General features: G+C 39.7%; 1 protein-coding gene across 8 annotated transcripts in view; it reads right to left on the bottom strand.

Annotated features, from left to right (window-relative positions):
* Positions 1–17,817, bottom strand: part of ATG7 (autophagy related 7) — a 76,694-nt gene that overhangs the window by 56,962 nt on the left and 1,915 nt on the right. For 7 of the 8 annotated variants that reach the window (XM_032121147.1, XM_032121145.1, XM_032121146.1 and 4 more), the window contains 14 exons: positions 17,454–17,571; positions 16,569–16,646; positions 16,011–16,127; positions 15,330–15,479; positions 14,370–14,458; positions 13,196–13,317; positions 12,075–12,165; positions 10,625–10,769; positions 9,942–10,100; positions 7,480–7,674; positions 5,114–5,317; positions 4,751–4,866; positions 4,050–4,125; positions 2,883–2,963 (listed from right to left, as the gene is read on the bottom strand). In XM_032121147.1, coding sequence (XP_031977038.1) covers positions 2,883–2,963; positions 4,050–4,125; positions 4,751–4,866; positions 5,114–5,317; positions 7,480–7,674; positions 9,942–10,100; positions 10,625–10,769; positions 12,075–12,165; positions 13,196–13,317; positions 14,370–14,458; positions 15,330–15,479; positions 16,011–16,127; positions 16,569–16,646; positions 17,454–17,571 — 1,741 coding nt within the window. Of the gene's footprint in view, positions 1–2,882; positions 2,964–4,049; positions 4,126–4,750; positions 4,885–5,113; positions 5,318–7,479; positions 7,675–9,941; positions 10,101–10,624; positions 10,770–12,074; positions 12,166–13,195; positions 13,318–14,369; positions 14,459–15,329; positions 15,480–16,010; positions 16,128–16,568; positions 16,647–17,453; positions 17,572–17,817 lie in introns of those variants that run through there. The other variant, XM_032121151.1, reaches the window with a different exon arrangement.

The following is a 17,817-nucleotide window of genomic DNA, read 5'->3' as shown; positions in this document are numbered from 1 at the left end:
TGGACATTCACTCCATGGTTAAAAAGCCACTTCAGCAGCTCAAGTTCCCAGCACACTGAGCAGAAAGTAGGGAAAGAACTTGGAAATTAGCAGAGATGCTCATGCTGGTTTTTATCAATTTCATAGTGGGGATAATGACAGGTGAGAATGACGGCTGTAGGGGAAGGAGAGAAATCTCTTTAAGGAGAACAAATCAGCTTTCCAGCACATGGATGCTAAATCCTGACTCTGGAGGGAATGTGAGCTATGTGTAAAAACAGAGGAGGCATCTCTATACCCAGGCTGGTTGGTGGCAATTATCTTTTGTAACATTGAACTCTGGAGCTGTGGAGCCTCCTCGTTCATACCATGATGCACAGGAAATAAAGGGGAGCAATAAAAGGAAATTTTCACTGCCCTCATTAAAATACAAACACTGGCAGTTTTGCATTAAAATCCATCCATATTTTAACACTCATGATCCAAGGATTGAACCAGTTTTCTGCAAGGATCAGATCTACCCACTTTTCCAAGGAATTGCAATGCTTCTCACCATAACGTAATGAGAAAACAGCCTCATTTTGCTCTCCACAGGGTAAACAGGTTAGTTAGCACAGCCAGTAATAAGCTAAACATTTTCCCCTGTAAGTAAAGCAGTTGTTACAAATAAATATCCATCCTAAAGAACTCTGGAGTCTCCCTTGTCAATGCCAGAACAAGTCTGGCACCAGAGGAGCTCTCCCTGCTCTCTGTGCCCTGAGCTCTTACAGGGATATTTGACATTCCAGCACAGCTTCTGCACAACCAGAATAAGACAGAGGGGGAATCATAAAGGAAAATTTGGCCAGAATAAAAATAGATTGGTTTCCTGCTGCGACCACCCCAAAATTCCTGAACAATTGCCTGCGGGAAGCTTCTCTGGCACACGGCCTGGGCAGGACAATTCTGGGTAAAGAAAAGTTGGCTGCTTGCAAGCCTGGCCTCTCCAGCTTCAACAGCAGAGAAATGAAGGAATGACTGAGTCAAAATGAAAAGGACTCAAATCTCCAAACATGCAGATCATTAGCAGCTTCTCCTGAGTCCTCCAGCTGGACTGGATGGCTTCAGGATGTACTGGAATTCTTCTAAAATTCCTAATTCATTAGTTTTATGCTTTAGGAGTTACAGAGTGACAAGAGCTCAAGAAGGAGAACGCTGACAATAGGAAAACACAATAAATACAACGCCAGCAAATTCAATTCTATCAGCAGAGCCACTTATGTGCTGAAAGTCTGAATCTACAGCAAATCTGACATAGAGCAGGATGAAATGATGCTAAATTACGTTATTAAAAACCAAACAAACCCTCACACAACAAACCAACAGACAGAGTACAATTAAATTGTAATTGGATTTATCATTTCAAAGTATCAGCATCAGATTTCCACATAATGCAGGGTGACATATTCTTATGCTAATAAATAGAAAGTTAGCAAAGTAAACAGAGGCTGTGTTTCTACTGTAAGGAAATCTGTGAGCCAATGAAGCAACCTTTTCAGCACACAAGTAATTCAATACCCAAACCACATGAAAAGTGATCTCTCTGGGAATAGCACAGCTGCTAAAATCCAAGTCAGTTTTTATTAAATCATCGAGTCTGTTTATGTAAAACGGGGCTCTCTTAAAATGACCTCCAAGAGGAAATGATTTGCTAATGAAAAATTGATACTTGCATTGAATTTATCTGCGTGGATGTACATTTTTATTGTTTTTACATATCAGTGTTTCCTGAAGTGGAGATAAGAAGAAGAAAAGAGAAAAAGAAAAAGAAAGAAAACCTTATTCTAACACTTTAAATAACCCACCATCAAGGTTTTAGCTACTGCTGAGCTTTCAGCTCTTCGAGAGGGCAGATAAAACTGCTGCTATTTTTAGAAACATCCAAGTTTAGTGCTTCAGCTTTTGAAGAGAAAATGCACATTAAGAATCCTTCAAAACTTGTCAAATGTACCCAGACAGCCCAGAGGAAAAAAAGGAATACTGTAGGAGAAGATACTGTGTGAGATCTCCAGAAGATGCCAGTGCCCCATTATTTTTTGATGGCTGTTTGAAAGGAGGACGAGCACAGTGGAAGGAACAGAAAGAACTTCTGGCAGTCAGTCTCGAGGTACAGGAGAGTGAACTAAATTAATGGCACTCCCAAGCAGTTCAAACCATGAGTCAAACCCTCTGCATCTCCCTACTGAGATATCCCAGGGAAAACTTCTGGAAGTTGCACTCCACGGCCAGAAAAAACTTGCCAGAGGGAACTTTTCAAGGCCACAGGAGAGGGAAACAATGCAAGAGCTGCCCCAGAGAGCCAAGAAACAGCTGGGAACTCTGAGGTGACTCAGGACTGGCAGCACCAGCAGCAAAATGAACAATCTGGTCAATAAAGAACCGGTAAGAAGCAATGTTTTCCCCCTCAATTGTTCATTATTTGTCTGTTTTGTATCACAAATCATAAATTTAGACAATTTTGCCTATTTGTAAAGACATTAAGCCCCAGAAATAAAGAGATATTTATTCAGCAGGCATCAGAAAGGATTTCTTAAACAATACCAATCTCATTCCTTTCTCCAAAGCTGAAAGATATGGACAGTATTTCTGTGATAAACTTTTCAGAAATGTCTTGGTCAATCTCTGCTTGGATTCTTCAGCTGAGGACAGCATTTGTGTGAAGATAAACAGTGCAGCATGCTGAGAGGTGATGCCAAAGGAATTTGGAAAACACGTAAAAAAGAAGGGTATGAAGGCAAAAGAACGTTAGCTGAAGTGAGAACAGATCCCAAGCCCTAAGGAAGTCAGAGAAAATGTCAAAAAGTACCCCAGAACTGACCTAGAAATATAAAAATAATAGAAAGCACAGACAAACTCAGCCTTACCTTGGCTGAACAGGCTGTGCACTTATCAAATGCTAGGCTGACTGGAAGAACATTATCAAATCTGGATAAAAATCCTCGGATCTAGAAGATGAAAGAAAAAAATTACATTGCTATTTTAAACATTTCCAAAACTCAACATGAACTGGACACATACATTCAACAAAAGGAATATCTATAATGTTCTAACAGTCACCCCCAGTAAAACCTGCAGTAAATTTCTACAAAGCACAACATTACTGCTTTTCTATACACAAATAATGGCACAACTACCTAAATGCAGCACTATTTCACCACAAATAGAGGCACAGCACCATCTGCAGTTAGCCTTCTCTGAGTGCAAAGGGCCATGAAAAACAAAAAGCCATGGTGTGACCACTTAAACACATTTTTTCCCTGTCTCTATAACCCAGAATCTGAAAATTTAGCTATTGTGCACTCCTCAGTTATGATGTTAATATGATATTATTGATAGGTGATTTTAGAATTCCAGACCACTATTTCTGCTAAGAGAGGGAGCACTGGAAGCACTTTGCAGCAGGGTTTGATCATTTCAATTATGAACTCTTTGTACTGACCATCCTTTTTATTCTGTTTATTACAATGAAAAGATGCCACCAGGAATAGAACTTAAGTAACTCTGCTATACAAATAACAATAATACCTTAATTTTGAAGTTTTTAAGCTGAATTTTTGAAAAACTGTATCATCAACATTGTAACTAGAGTTTGGGTTGAGTAGAAGAAAAAAGTGCTGCAATGTACCAAAATTACAGGAATATTTTGGAGAAATATAATAATTGTGAGTTGGCTTATTTGAATTGTTTTCAAACTCTGAAGAGATTTAAAAAGTGAACTTTAAGATCCTCATACTGTCAGCTCTGATGGAGAACAGAGAAGTCAGAAATTGCTTTATTCACATCATTCCTGCTCCAAACAAATTCCTCCTTAGCAGGTAGCAGGAATTGTGTGTCCATGAGTAACACAAACACAATGCCAGGAACACACTGCCTGGGCCTGTGTGATGTGTCAATATCATTTATATTTATTTTTTAACAAGCATGGAGAGTCAGTCCTCTGGGGAATGGAATCTGATTTTTGTTAAGGAGACAACATCTGCGATGAGCAGTTCCCAGCTCTTAAACAAAAGCATTTATCAGAAATAATGTACCTGGTGAGGAACAAGTCCAAGAGAAGTGGGTGGTTCATTCATTCTGTCATCACTGCTGCTGGCCACAGCATAACCACTGCCAAAAACCCAACAGGGAAAATTAGAGCAAGACAACACACTCAGAATTTCCAGTCAGCTTCCAGGAATTTTGCTACAGCTTGGAATGTAGTAAGGAATCCATGTGGAAAGTCTGTTTCACAGGAAGCAAGATTCAGCATGATAAATATATATAAATCAGTCTGAGACTCATCTTCGACTCCTAAGTCACTTTTTCTCTCACGGGTTTTAAAGAGAGAAAACAAGCCTCACTTCCAAGGTGCAGAATTTCAGAGTAATTTCTGTATCACACACGCTGAACTTTAAATAAGCTTTGCTCATCTGGAAGCCCTTCATGTGCCACACGTTACAACAGCTCCTCATCTCACCCAAACACCGTTCAGCAAAGGAAAGCCAAGATCCACTAACAGCAACATTTTCTTCTTTTGAGATATTCTCAATACTTTTCTATGGTTAAATTCAGAGAGAGAAGAAAAACTCAAGACTTGATGAATCAGTTCCCTCAAGCACTGCACACTACATTATTTTACAGACAACGTTACAGAACTGTCCTGCTTGAGGTGTAATTCCTCCTCCTCTCTAAAGACTGTATTAAATCTGTCTTATTTCTCAGAGAACACCTCAGAACAGCAGTAATGGCTCACCCTTCTGGATGTTGGAGGACAGAAACCATTAACTCCACTGCCAGGGCTCCAGCCACCATGGCCAATCCAGGCCGACTGACCGTGCACTGCTGGTCCAGTGTCCGATCCCTGGTGGACTACAAACACAGACAGTTCTGAAGGGAAGAAAAAATAACTCCAAAGTAACCAGCTGCCCTGTACAAAACACCTCTAGTGCTGTGCAATTCATATCTGCCATCTTCCAAATAAAAATGAGCTATTTCTTCACCCCTGTGTATGTCAACATAAAGCAGATCCCTCCCTGAAACACCATTAAAATCAAATAAAAATCCAAGTCACAACAAAAGAGAGCTATAATCACCATCTGCATAAGGTTCTACTCACATCCCCTGGTGCCACAACATCATTGCAGAAGTAGCAGCCCAGTTTATAGCCAGGGATATTTGAGAAGAGTGAGGATCCCAGAAGATCAGAAGAAGCAGAGGCATTGCTGAAACGTGAATCACCAGATTCTTGCTGTTTTGGTTTCTTTAGGCCGTGTCTCATAACAACAAAAGTGTCAAATCCCAAGGCAGCATTGATGACCAACTGTGAACAATAAAGAGAGAACAACAGATATTAAGTGAGCCAAAAAGGGAGGGGGAAAAACAAAAAAAAGCCTCGAGGCTTTTCGCTATAAATGCCAAAAACCCACACACTGTAGATGGATGAACAACCCATTAACTGCATATTTACCATCTTAGCCATAAACTGAGTGTCTGCAAGGTGCAGAATGCCAGTTGTCAAGCACTTAGAAAAAAACAAAAGCAAAATAAAAGTCTGTTTCAGAAAGTCACAACCCCTTGCCTTTTTCTGTGCCTTTCAGGCAAATCTGATCGAAATGAACGACTCCCTCTAGTTGTTACACTGACAAAAAAGTAACAACTTCAAGCACTGAAATGCCATCTGTTATCCAAAACAATTTCTGCTCAGTAAGGAAAGCAATTAATGATTACTTACGGGCTTCATCTGCATCTGCTTAGTCACATGGGGAGCAGGAGCAGCTGTGCTACACAATTACTACACAATTACTCTGTCCTCATTTTCCCCTTGCTCTCCACTTTGTGGCAAGTGCACAGAGTTATCTGAAGCACAATATCAATACAATAATGGCTGCAGCCAGTAAAATATAAAGGAAGATGTGCTGCTTCATCTGCAGATACTTTAGATAGAAATTCTGGTGCAGCAGTTTCTCGTTTTCCATTCTTACAGCCAGGAATTGTTTAAAAGAACAACTCTGAGGGAAGCTCTCTCAAGAATTAGTCATCTTCATTAGCAAGCTTGTGAGTCTCATCATCATTCTCAGTATTCCCAATAATTTCTGCATATTCTCTTTCAGCCTTGTAGCAGTTTATTTTTCCTCAGTCCTGAAGTGGAACCCTGCTGCTGAATCTGCACAGGGCTACAGCAATTAAAAGACTGCATTTCTCACTGCCTCTACCTGTAAAACCTGAATGTGGTGCTCCACTTCCAAAATATGAGTAACAGCTGGTACTAGCAGAAATTAATAATATTGCTAAACAATTCCCACTGCAATCAACTGTTTCTCTCTTCTCAGTTTACTGGCTGGTAACTATTTCATTCTAGCTGATTGACCCTTAATTAAAAAAATCATCGGGTTTTGATAAAGACACAGTGGAAAAGTATCTTCTGGCATGAATTAACAAAAAGAAAAAACAAGTAAATTTTTACAAATTCCAGTGCTCAGCAGAACAGAGATTTAATATGTGACATGAGGATTTAACATGTGAGGGGTTTGTTTGTCTGAGATGCTTGTTTGGGGGGAAGGAATGGCAAAGATCATCAAGGCAACTCGATGATGAAGTGGGGAGACCTACTCTTACTGCTACCTGTAGGACCTGGCTTTGTGCATCTCACACAAACCATCACTCAGCATGTTCTTCATTTTCTTTTTGAGACTTTGGGAAGCAAACTGTGCAGTGCTTGAGATCTGCAGGTGCCACACAAAACCACATTTGAGCAGAGCTCTCACTGAGTGATTACCAACATAAGATACTGAGCATTTGTTTGGACATCTTGAGATTTCCCTGCTGTGCTTTTCCAGTGACAGAGAATTCCATCTCCTCCTATCAAAGTGATGTTATCAAATCAACCAACTGTGATGCAGACACACTGCACCACTGAGCAACAGAGAAATGTCTCCAAAAATGTCAAAATTTATCCTCAAAATGATTTGAATGCTGCAAGAAAAATGTAGAGGGGCATTGCTGGCTAAGCAAACATGAGAGGGAAGTTTTGGAGATCATAAAGCCACTCTATCCTGATTGAACCAGACAGGATTCATATAAAATATGCAAATAAAACTGCATATATTGCTAAAAATTACCAACCATCATAAACAGGAAGAGTAGGCTGGCACTGGCACTTCCCAGGTCAATATCCAGCTTTGCAAACTTACTCTTTTTGACATTTCTGTGCTGTTTTTAAACAGCTGAAAGGTTGCTGGAAGAGCACAGGTGCAAGCTGCAGAAAGGACAGGACGATTAAGGAGGAGCTGGTGAAGTTATCAAGTTCCACACCCTTACACCTGAAGTTATAATTCAGCGAAGCCCTCGCTAAAGGAACACACTGCTCTCTCCACTGGCAAAGGAAAGTTCATAACAAAATAAAAGCCCATTGTTCAGGGCCAGAAATGTATTTAAAATAAGGGAAGAATGAAAGGAAAGGAAATAAATGGAATAATACAGTACCTTCCTCTTGCTGGCTGCAATGACAGCAGGCAGCCACCGACTCTCCCGAGTGTCCATCAGCAGGAAAACAACATCGTGGGCATCAATGAGCTCCTCAAGCTTCACCACGTCCTTCTGAGCCTGGGCCATTGTCACCTCAGAAAAGTTCACTGGGTGGCCTGGCATGGGGATGCTCATGTTATAACCTTCTGAGCTCTGGAGGGAGGCAGGCAGAAAATCATGCACTCAAACGGTAACCTTGTGACTGAATTGGTATAAAATTCAACACCAATCACAGTACAAACTCAATTCCTCTTTGTCAGAATGGCAGCTCTGCCCTTTCCCTCTCTCTGTGTGGCAGGGCTGGGCACTAAAGCACTGTGCTGAAGTTTCTGAGTCTGTATTTATGCAGAACAGACTCAGAAAGTTTTGCCAGGCTTCGCAAATCACTACAAGAACACAGTGGAACTGCTCCTAATCCCAGGGGTTACAAACATCACCACAAAGCCAAGCAGCCACATTTACATATGATTATGATCTGTTAAACTTATCTAAAACCTGTGTCCTGGAGTCTCTTTCCAGCCCCTTCCCAGAGGATTTTAACAGGCTGCAGTCTGCATTTCTGCTGCTGAACATTGACTCAGTCACAGTCAGACACGTGTGCAGTATCACACACTCTGCTCCTTAGTTTCAGTTCCCGAGGAGAACAATAACAGCTTCAGATGATTCCCCTGTAATTCCCCCAGCCATGTGTGAACTTTAGACAGCAGAAAAGCACTTCTGAGACTTGTTTCTGCAGAACTGGAGGCTGGCACTGTGCAGATGCTGGAGGAGTTTGTTCCTGTGGCAGAAACATTTCCTTCTTCCAGCCCCTTATTTGGGCAAGACATACTGAGAGCAAATATTGAGCCAAATAAGCATATACACAATGCAGATACAATGCAAACAATTAATTCACTCCTTTGGAAATGTGTGAGCACAATCTGCCAGCCATCTGCTGGAAGGGAAGGATGGATCCCTCATTTATGTTACAGAGGCACAAGCCTTGCCAAAGCCTCCCTGCTTGTCACTGCACTCTAAGCAGCTAACAAACTAAAAGCCAAAATGTAAAAGCTGGATGAACCAAGCATAAAATTTCATGGGAAGAGAGGGAAGGAAGGTTGGTGGAATGTGCTTTTACACGGACCAGTTACCAGCACAACTCATAAATCCAGGTGACTCAACTAACCAGAAGGGTGACTATAATTCTGAATATGATAAATATCCCTGAGGATAAAAAGAACCAGGCCCATTTAGCAGCCTGGAGAAATGAGTATGGGTAATACCTGCATTAACAATTCCAGAGGATACACCTTTACTCCCCTCTATACCATCACCACAGACATCAGGAAATTTCTGGAGCAGGCTTTACTTTCAGTGTCATTATCTCCTCCAAAAGGTTGTGGCAGGAACACAAAACTTTAATCCATGCTGGACCTGAGTCATGTGTCCATAGATAACTCATCAAGCCTGTGCTGCACAGGTGCTGATTGATTAGATAAGCACAGCTGACACTGCTGGTGACTCAGGAGGGCAATTTTTGTTCAATAAATTACAATAAATAAGTTGGATGTTAGCTGCACAAAAACATGGTCAATGAGGCTTGTAAAATACTAAAATCCTACTGGAATTCAGAAGAAAAGCTCAATCCAGGGACTGTAGCTGTAGGAATACAGACAAGTCTGGCAGCTTCAACAATTTTATTTGAATGACCATCCCCAAAAAAAAGACAGCAGTCACCAGCCAGAGTGGCTGAGGTGCACCTTGGCAGCCAAACACTGGCAAAAAAAGCTCAAAGGGCACACTGGTATTATTTTAAGGAGGAGTAAATGTCCATATATTTCCCCAAAGGAAGGTCTTGCTCATTCCACAGAATTCCAAAATCTCAGGAATCTAAGAAAAGTTTTAAAATGCCTCCAAATTATCCAAGACAAAATACTTAGTTGCCATCTCATAAAATATAAGGATGACATTAAAAAGAGGGGACTATATGTTGTTCCCTTGGCTGGAGGTTAAATACTAAGCTATTATCTTCTAATGTAGAAAATCACTTTAGATAGGATTGCAAATTTTGGGTCTAAAACATAACAGGAAACCTGAATAATACATTTATTACTTCCCTCAAGACCTCCTCCCACAGTAGACAATTAGTATGTCTGACCTGGCATTACTCAAAGTTCCTTAGACAGGAAAAAATTTTCCTTCGCTATCAATAAGCTACCAGATGACTTAGATGATCCTTAATTATATTTCATTACTCCAAATATTTGCGTCACTAAAGTTACCAGCTACAGAGATTTGAAATGAAAGATTTCAGTAACCAACGTAACACCTGCGTCGTGTTTTTCCCCACTAATGTTTAATTACCAGAATTTGGAATAGCAATTTAAAATCACTTTTTTTTTATTTCCCCAGTGATAGTAACATAGAAATAATGATCTTACCACTCCTGGGAAGATTTTCTGCAGCCTGTCTGCTGCTGCCAGAGCCTTGGGCTTGCCCCCACTCAGGCAGTCCTCGAACTCGTAGAGCGGCTGCCGCACGGGGTTCGAGTAAGAGATCTTTGCATTGTCCACAAAAGTGATTTTCCTCACCCCCCAGCCCTAGAGGAGAAGATAATTTAATAATGAGAAGTGAGTTTTGTCCACTTTTTCAAGCTGCAAAAGCTTTTGCAATTATTCAAAGCAGAAATCAGGGAACAGAAAATTTGTTTGGTCCAAATATAGCATTTAGCAGAAATCCCTCAAACCCTGCTGAATTCAGTGGACTATGGTGAACATCCCTGAAAGGAATTATCAGCACACTTACTTCAAGGGCTTCACTGTGAATTTGGTCTTTACAGCTTGTTAATTTGTACCAGAATTTCTTTTTTAATATAACTTCAAAATAAAGTACCACTCTAACAAGGTTCCCTTACTATCTCATATTCACAGAACTTCAGTTATTTCCAACAGCTACAGCTCCTACCTCTTCCCTGCAATTCATAACACCAACTAGTGTGCATTATATGTACTTTGATGCAGAGAATGCAATTTTTCTCTGATGTGTCACGGCAGCTGGACAAAAAAAGGGAAGAAATATAGAATTTATGAGAAACAGGAGATTGTTTGTAAGATTAAGGATTTACCATCAAGGTCCTTGCAACGCTACAGCCCAGTGTCCCAGCTCCCAGCAGCAGACACTTGGCAGACACAATCTTTTCCAAATCCAGAGTAGGCACCAGCCTCCAGCACATCAACTTCAAATTCAGATCCACGGATGATTCTGCTAACCTGTGCCATGCAATAAACAACAACAACTTCTGAACCCTCCTGTGCTTCTGCAACAAAGCAATTACTGGCAGTCCAGCTGAAGGAGTTAATTTTTATATTTTTTTTTAAAGGAGAGAAAGAATTCAGCAGTTTAACACACAGGCAATATGAAAAACATACAAGGGCTTCTGAAGAAGTAACAATCCAAAACTAAAATTTTAGTAACAAAATTAATGCAAGCATGAAAATAAAAATGGTGTCTCAGCCAAGATTCCTGTTAAGCTGAGTGCCAAGACAGGTAATTTGTCCATAAATTTTTGTTTCTTTTTTAAACTAACTGGTCTCCTGTACCCAGTTACACCTGCCCTTAACATGAAACGTTCCACTTGTGCCCTAAAGCACGTGGGCAGTTCTTTGTGGAAGCTTGAGAAAGAAAATGAGGAAGGAAATCTGTGTTCAAGCAAGGGGCAGATTTTTGTATTCATCAGAACACAGGGTGTTAAAACTCCCATCAAGCCAGGCCACCACAGCTCTCAGATTCCTGCAAGTTTCATTCCCTTACACATGATAAACAAAACTTTTTCAGCATCCAGTAAATTATTTGTCCAACAGGGGTTGAAATAGCAGTTGTCAGGGCTGGCTTTTTACCAACACCTCTGTGGGAAGCACTTATATCATTTATACAAGTAAAGAAGGTCAAGTTACCTAAAGAATTAAGAACCCTGAGGTAAACTTTATTGAATGTCTAGGAAGACATTGAGAATTTCCACAAATGCTTAACAAAAATGGCTTTGCTTGATGGGCAAAATGTGAACCTGAACCATGAGACCAACAAGTTTTTCCAAGGCAAGGACACAGATGCAGTCACTCTGTAACCCCACTCTTTTCAATCCATGGCCCAAACATTATGTGCAGAATGATAACAATTATTAAGGTCACATTTCCATTAAGGTCACATTTCCTGAGCCCTTTCCTGTCACAATCTGACAAACCCCAAAGGCTGAACTTTCCCCCCTGCTGATTTTCATTACCAACCTGCAGGTTACAGAATTCAATGAAATGACCACAGGCCTGTAACACTCTGACCTACGTTTCACTCAGTTTTAAATGAAATGCATTCAGAGTTTGAAGCTGGAGTCCAAAATTGCCAAGATTTCTGCTGCAGGCAGTGCACTGCTCTGTAAAGGTCCTCACCTCCAAAAGGAATGTCCAAACAACAGGCAGAGTATGTGTTACTGTCTGTTCTTACCTATTTCACATTTCAGCTTGGTATGGATTAAACCCAAGTAATGAAAAGTATGGGAATTTAAAAGGTAAGAAGCAAACCTTTTTGGATCCATGCATTCACTGAGATTCACCATCCTTGGCCCCATGCCTCCCTTTTGGTTTTTCTCCCATCCCACAGCTTTTGGACAATCTGTTTGAAATATTTGAAACAAACAAAAAAAAAAAAAAAAGCAAGAAAAAAGGAAAGAAAGAATGAAAACCTTAATATCACAGGACAGAAGAAAGAAATTTTATTGGATTTAACCCTGTAGGAAAAAAACCCTTATTTTAAACCTGCCAGTAAATAACCTGTATTTGAACAACCTACTATAACCTGCTACACAAATGGTGCTGTTTACATCAGCTGAAAGCTCCTGGAGAATTTCCTTGCTCCCAGGTGTCCCCTGTGCTGCTTTTGCCTGTTCAGCTTCACACCCAGCACAGAGATGGCATCATTCCCCATCAGATCGTTAATGTCAAGCTCAGCAAATTCTTAATTCAGAATTCAGTAAATTTTGCCAAGTTCAGTCATCATTTCACGTTCCCTAGACCCCATCTCTAGATTCAGTGGAGAATTATATATCTTAATTATATGTAATTAAACAATCTGCAACAATGACATGTGAAGCATTCAGAACTTTTTGCACGAGGTAGAGAAATTTTGTGATACTGTCCTGTACCCAAACATTAATTCTGAGATTATGTTCTAACATTTCAAGTCCATTGCTTTAAAATACACCTGGATGTGTCACTATAGGATTGAAGGAACAGTTCCACTGGGGCAGGTTTTTAACCTTTTTAGAAATTATCCAGAAATGTTGCATCACATAAATTCACTATCACCTTTTTCCTACCTGAGGGACTGTATGCAAATTTAACAAGAAAAAATGAGACTGATTGCTGTTTTATTGTATTTTATATGACACCAGCAGGACTTGTTTTTAAATTAGAAGCACAATTACAGGAGGAAAAAATTAAGAGAGAATATTCTCTCTTCTTTCTTTCTTGAAGAAGGAACAATCATTTCCTTTAAAGACATTTAACAGAAATTCAAACAACTTAAAATCCATTTGAAATAACTCAGCATAAGCAAAGATCTTGTAGTAGTAATTCATTTTTCCATGTCTGCAGTGATTAAGGAGGGAGATAAAAAAAGGGAAATAATGTTTTTAATGGCTTACCTGGGCCCAGGGGTCTCTCTGGCAGTTTGATTTCAAAGATGATGCTGTGTGTGATGTCTCTCACCCCTTGCATGGTCCTGTCTCTGAAGCAGAGCACTTCAATCCTCTGAAGAACATTGCCCCTGCCATAAAAAAAAAAAAAAAAGATAAATAGAGACAGACATCCAACTTCTTTAACAGAAAAGGGATTTCTTTTAAACACCATTTCACATGGGTTAGTCCTTTGCAGGTTCTGAATGAGGCTTTTTGTCTTGGTACTGAACACTGTTGTCTGTACCAGGCACAGAGAGAGAAACAATTCCTTGAGTATAAGAAAATGACTGGTTTGGTGTGAAACAGCTCCAAAGCAATGCCCCTGCCAGCCTGTCCTTGCATTTATCCAGCAGTGGACAAACTGCAGGTTTAGAGGAACAAAAGGCAGAAAAGCACCACAGCACACATCAGCTGGACTTTGCTGTGGCACCAAGATCCTCTGAGCTCTCAATAAATATAATTTTACTCCCTATGATTCAAACCCCCCAAAAATGAGAAGTTTAGTGCCTAAACCCCTCTGAATGCCAGGACTCTCTGGGCCTTTACAGCTCCTTGTACAGCCCAACCAGCTCACCCAACCCAGCACTTCCCCTTCCTGAGGGCTCTGGAATAAAATGTAACACTCAAAACTATGCAAGTGCAACCTAATTACAGTTTTGTTACAGCAACCCCAATTTCTTTGTTACTTTTAATATTTTTTTTTCCAAAAACCAGAGTGTAAAACTGTGTCCTGTCTTCCCATCCTCTACCCCACGAAAAAATTCTAGATGGTACCAGGAGAAAACCAAAGAAAATCTGATTTTTAAAATGTAACTCTGCTATTACCTGACACTAATTAATTATATAAGTTCACAGAATATTTTAAACAAGATTTGAAACATCTGGAGGGTATTGGCAGGGGGTGAAGCAGGCATTTCCAGGTACATGCATCCATGTGAGGATTAGGATTAATAGGAATTTGTGACTGACAGAAGTGAAAAAACAGAATAATGCACAAAATCAGAATCGCTCAAAGTGGGTAATGCCAAGGCAAAAAGCAAAATCTTAGGAGTATGATATGAGTGAAATGCCATGAGGAGAAAAATATCTCATTTGACACCAACCAGTAAACCATTTTTGTGGGAAAGAATTAAACAGATACCATTTCTGGGCTGCCAGGATCAGGAAATTTCTCAGTGGCCATCCTGGGTACTGGGATAAATTACATGGATCATAAACTCCAACTGTCACCTGCAAATAAAATTGTTCCACATGAGAAGCCATCCATCCACTGTTCAGTTCACAGCAAATGTTATCTGGCATTTTTAAATAAAAATTCGGGACAGGGAAGGCCTACACACACATTGTGCATATTTATAAATATTTATATGGTCACACCAGATTTTACTCTTCTTGCCACAGCCCTGAGATTTATTCAGTTTGGCTTCTTTAGGGACACTGGTTGTTCACTGCAGTAAATGCACCCTCATTACCTTAAAAACACAATTATGAGGGAAGCCCATCAGCTGAAGCCTTTCTCCCAAACCAAAACTCTGTATTGATTTTGAGATGATCAAGAAGTGAAAGGGTACAGGCCAGTATTAAAATGCCCTAGGGTATATCACCGTATCCCGCAGCCGTAGGGAGGAGGAGGAGAGAAGATCCAGCAGGCAGGAATTGTGCAGCAAGATGGACTGATTTAATTATTTTACAAACTCTTTATAGACTTTTTTCTCCATAATCTAATTGGACAAAGGATCAGCCACCCCTTGGGGGTGATTGGCCAAAATCCTAAAACATCCATTGTCAAAATATTTTTCTACTGTACTATAAACAAAACTTTTCAAGGTTGCAGGTGTTTGGTTGTTTACAGAACTCTGCTGCCTCTTCTGTGAGAGAGAAAAGTCTCTCACACAGGCTTAGAAAATAGCAAGAAAATCCTTGCTAGCAGCATTTTTGTATCCACAGGCCAGCAAGCCAAGAAAGCAAAGGGAAAAAAGCATAAAAATCACTTTACAGCCAACCTCAAGACACGACTGCTGTGCCCAGCTCAGTATTAGAGCTTCAAACCATTTGCAAATTAAACCTGTAATTAAATAAAGTTGTATAAAATTCTCATTACCTTTCCTCCTTGGTCTTGAAAGAAGCCATCCCACTTTTTTAGCAGGGATATCACGACAGAATTGTCATGGTACTTGATTAAGAAATAAGGCAGGGCTGTCACCCCCTCCTGCTGGCAGAGGTCATCGTATGCTTTCTGCAGGGCTTGAATCTGAAAGTGGAAAGAAGCTGAACCAACAGTTGGAACAATTCTGCAGTGTAATATGAAAGAAACTAAAAATTGTTTAACTTTTCTCCTAAAAAAAAAAAAATTAACTTCTTTTTCTTGTCCAATCATGCATTTTATCAATAATTTTGTAATTTTAATGAGCAGGTTCACTCAGGGGCTGCTCCTTCATAAAGGTTTCTTTTAAATGAGCTTCAAAACCATACCTATATATTCACCCATTTTAATTTTTATGTATAGCTTAATACATATCAAAAATAAAGATATAATATATAGCTTAACATAACCACCTCTTCGAGAATTGTTTGCCATATCTGCATTTAACTGAGACAATTTAAACAATCATGGAACAAAAGGTAAACAAAAAACCCACATGGAAACGAAAAAAAGTGAAGATTTCATAAGAAATTAAGAGTCTCAAGTTAATTCAGTGTGTGGTAACACAAAATATTGAGTTTTACAGCTCACAAAAGTTGTTAGCATTACAGACTTCACAATATTTAGTGTTTTGGATACCTGATTTAGTGAGAACCTATCCCCAAGACACACAGGTTTCTCAGTTACGTGAATTCCATCAGGGAAGCAGAGGGCAGGGTAGCAAAACCAGTAATAGAAATGATACTTTTTTAAATCCTAGGGAAAAAAAAAAGTTGTAAAATTAGAAAATAAAGAGATATATCAAAGTAAATGATACAATGCTAATTAGAATTAATGGTTTATGATCCTAACCATAGGAACCACAGGAATCTTTACCTCACAATGATTTTAGAAGATCATAAAAATACTAAAAGACTTCCCTTCTCTGTATATGTCCTGATTTAAGATTTAAACAGACAGTGTGTGTACAATCCTTCAGTTTTCGTTAGCTGGAACATTTAGTAAAACTTTCAATTTGTTAAACATGAAACAGCTGCTCTGCTTTTACTGATATCTGTAAGGCCATCAGGCAATCTTATACATGGGTAGAAAATAACACCAAAATATATTAATACAGCATTTCTCCTAAAAAGAAAGCACTTCTTCACCATTCCACTACAAAGCTCGAAGCAGGAGACACAAATTCTCTCTACTCACTGCAAACGTCAGCAGCAGGAACCTGTTCAAGAGCATTGGGTTCTCCAGAGCAGCTCCAGATTTGATTGATTCCCAGATCTGCCAGGGATTGTGGGGACAAGAAGGAAGAGAAAGGGCAGAGAAACACCAAGAGAACATCAGAACAGCTGCAAAAATCTTTAATTCTTCTAGCTACCTTTAGAGCATGGAAAAAAAACATTCACTGCCATCTTTTCTAACTGAATTTACCCAGACTACTGCCTGCATTAAAAGAATTGTAAAGGTCAGACACAGGGAATCACGAGGCCACAGGAATGCCAAAAATTCCCAGTTTTGAGTGAAGATATACATCAAAACTTTGTTACCCAAGGCAATCAATTAAAGCAATCAAGGCCTGGTCAAAGTAAAGCATCTTAAATTTGACTTTCACCTCTCCCCAGGCCATGACATTAAATTACCTGGTTACAGAGCAGGCAGACAGCCCCTCTGACCCACCTTTGTCTTGCTTCATCTCAGCCTTCTTGCTGCTGTGGAGCTTCCCCATCTCTCTGTCACACAGATATACTGCAGTAATCTGAAGTTTAAACCAGGCCCTGCTGGTTTCTGGGTGTCAAGACAAATTCTAAAGATGCACTCTACAGAATTCAAGTCCCTGGCAGCTCCAAGAGCATTGTTTAGCTTAAAATGTGATGGAGCTCTCCAAGCATAATTAGTTATTATTGGTTATATTACGTACTACTCTTGTAGGGAACAGCAACAAGCAAACACCAAACTCTTCTTTCCAAAATAAGCTGAATCCTGAGGTTACTCAGGACTGGAGTATCTCCAATATTTGGGGCAGAGTAAAGCACTTCAACTGGTAGAAAGGATTTAGGAAACACTCTGTGATTTGATTTTAAATCTTACCTCATTTGCTTCTTTGTCCAGAAGTGATTTCTTATCACAAGATTTGAAAGTCTCAAAAGTGTTGGTGTTATACAACGTTCCAAAAGCAGGACAGCAGCGTGCTGGTATTGAAGCATTCCTGAAAAAAAAGAAGGAAAACTCTTGAGAATTGGATACCAACACCTTTAACAGAATCATCAGCAGCAGTATCTACCTTGTGGTGTAACCTTGCCCTGGAATTATCAAATGATGAGGCACAGCAACAAAATTAACAAAATTCATCTCTAATGAAAACATCTTTATGAACAGGGATTGATAGAATAATAACCAGTGCCAACACACATCTCCATCACTACTTCAAAAACAGATCAGGTATTTTCTCTAA

This window comes from Corvus moneduloides, chromosome 11, assembly GCF_009650955.1.
Source record: "Corvus moneduloides isolate bCorMon1 chromosome 11, bCorMon1.pri, whole genome shotgun sequence".
Classification (NCBI taxonomy): Eukaryota; Metazoa; Chordata; class Aves; order Passeriformes; family Corvidae; genus Corvus; species Corvus moneduloides.
This window is presented reverse-complemented; position numbering and strand designations above follow the sequence as displayed.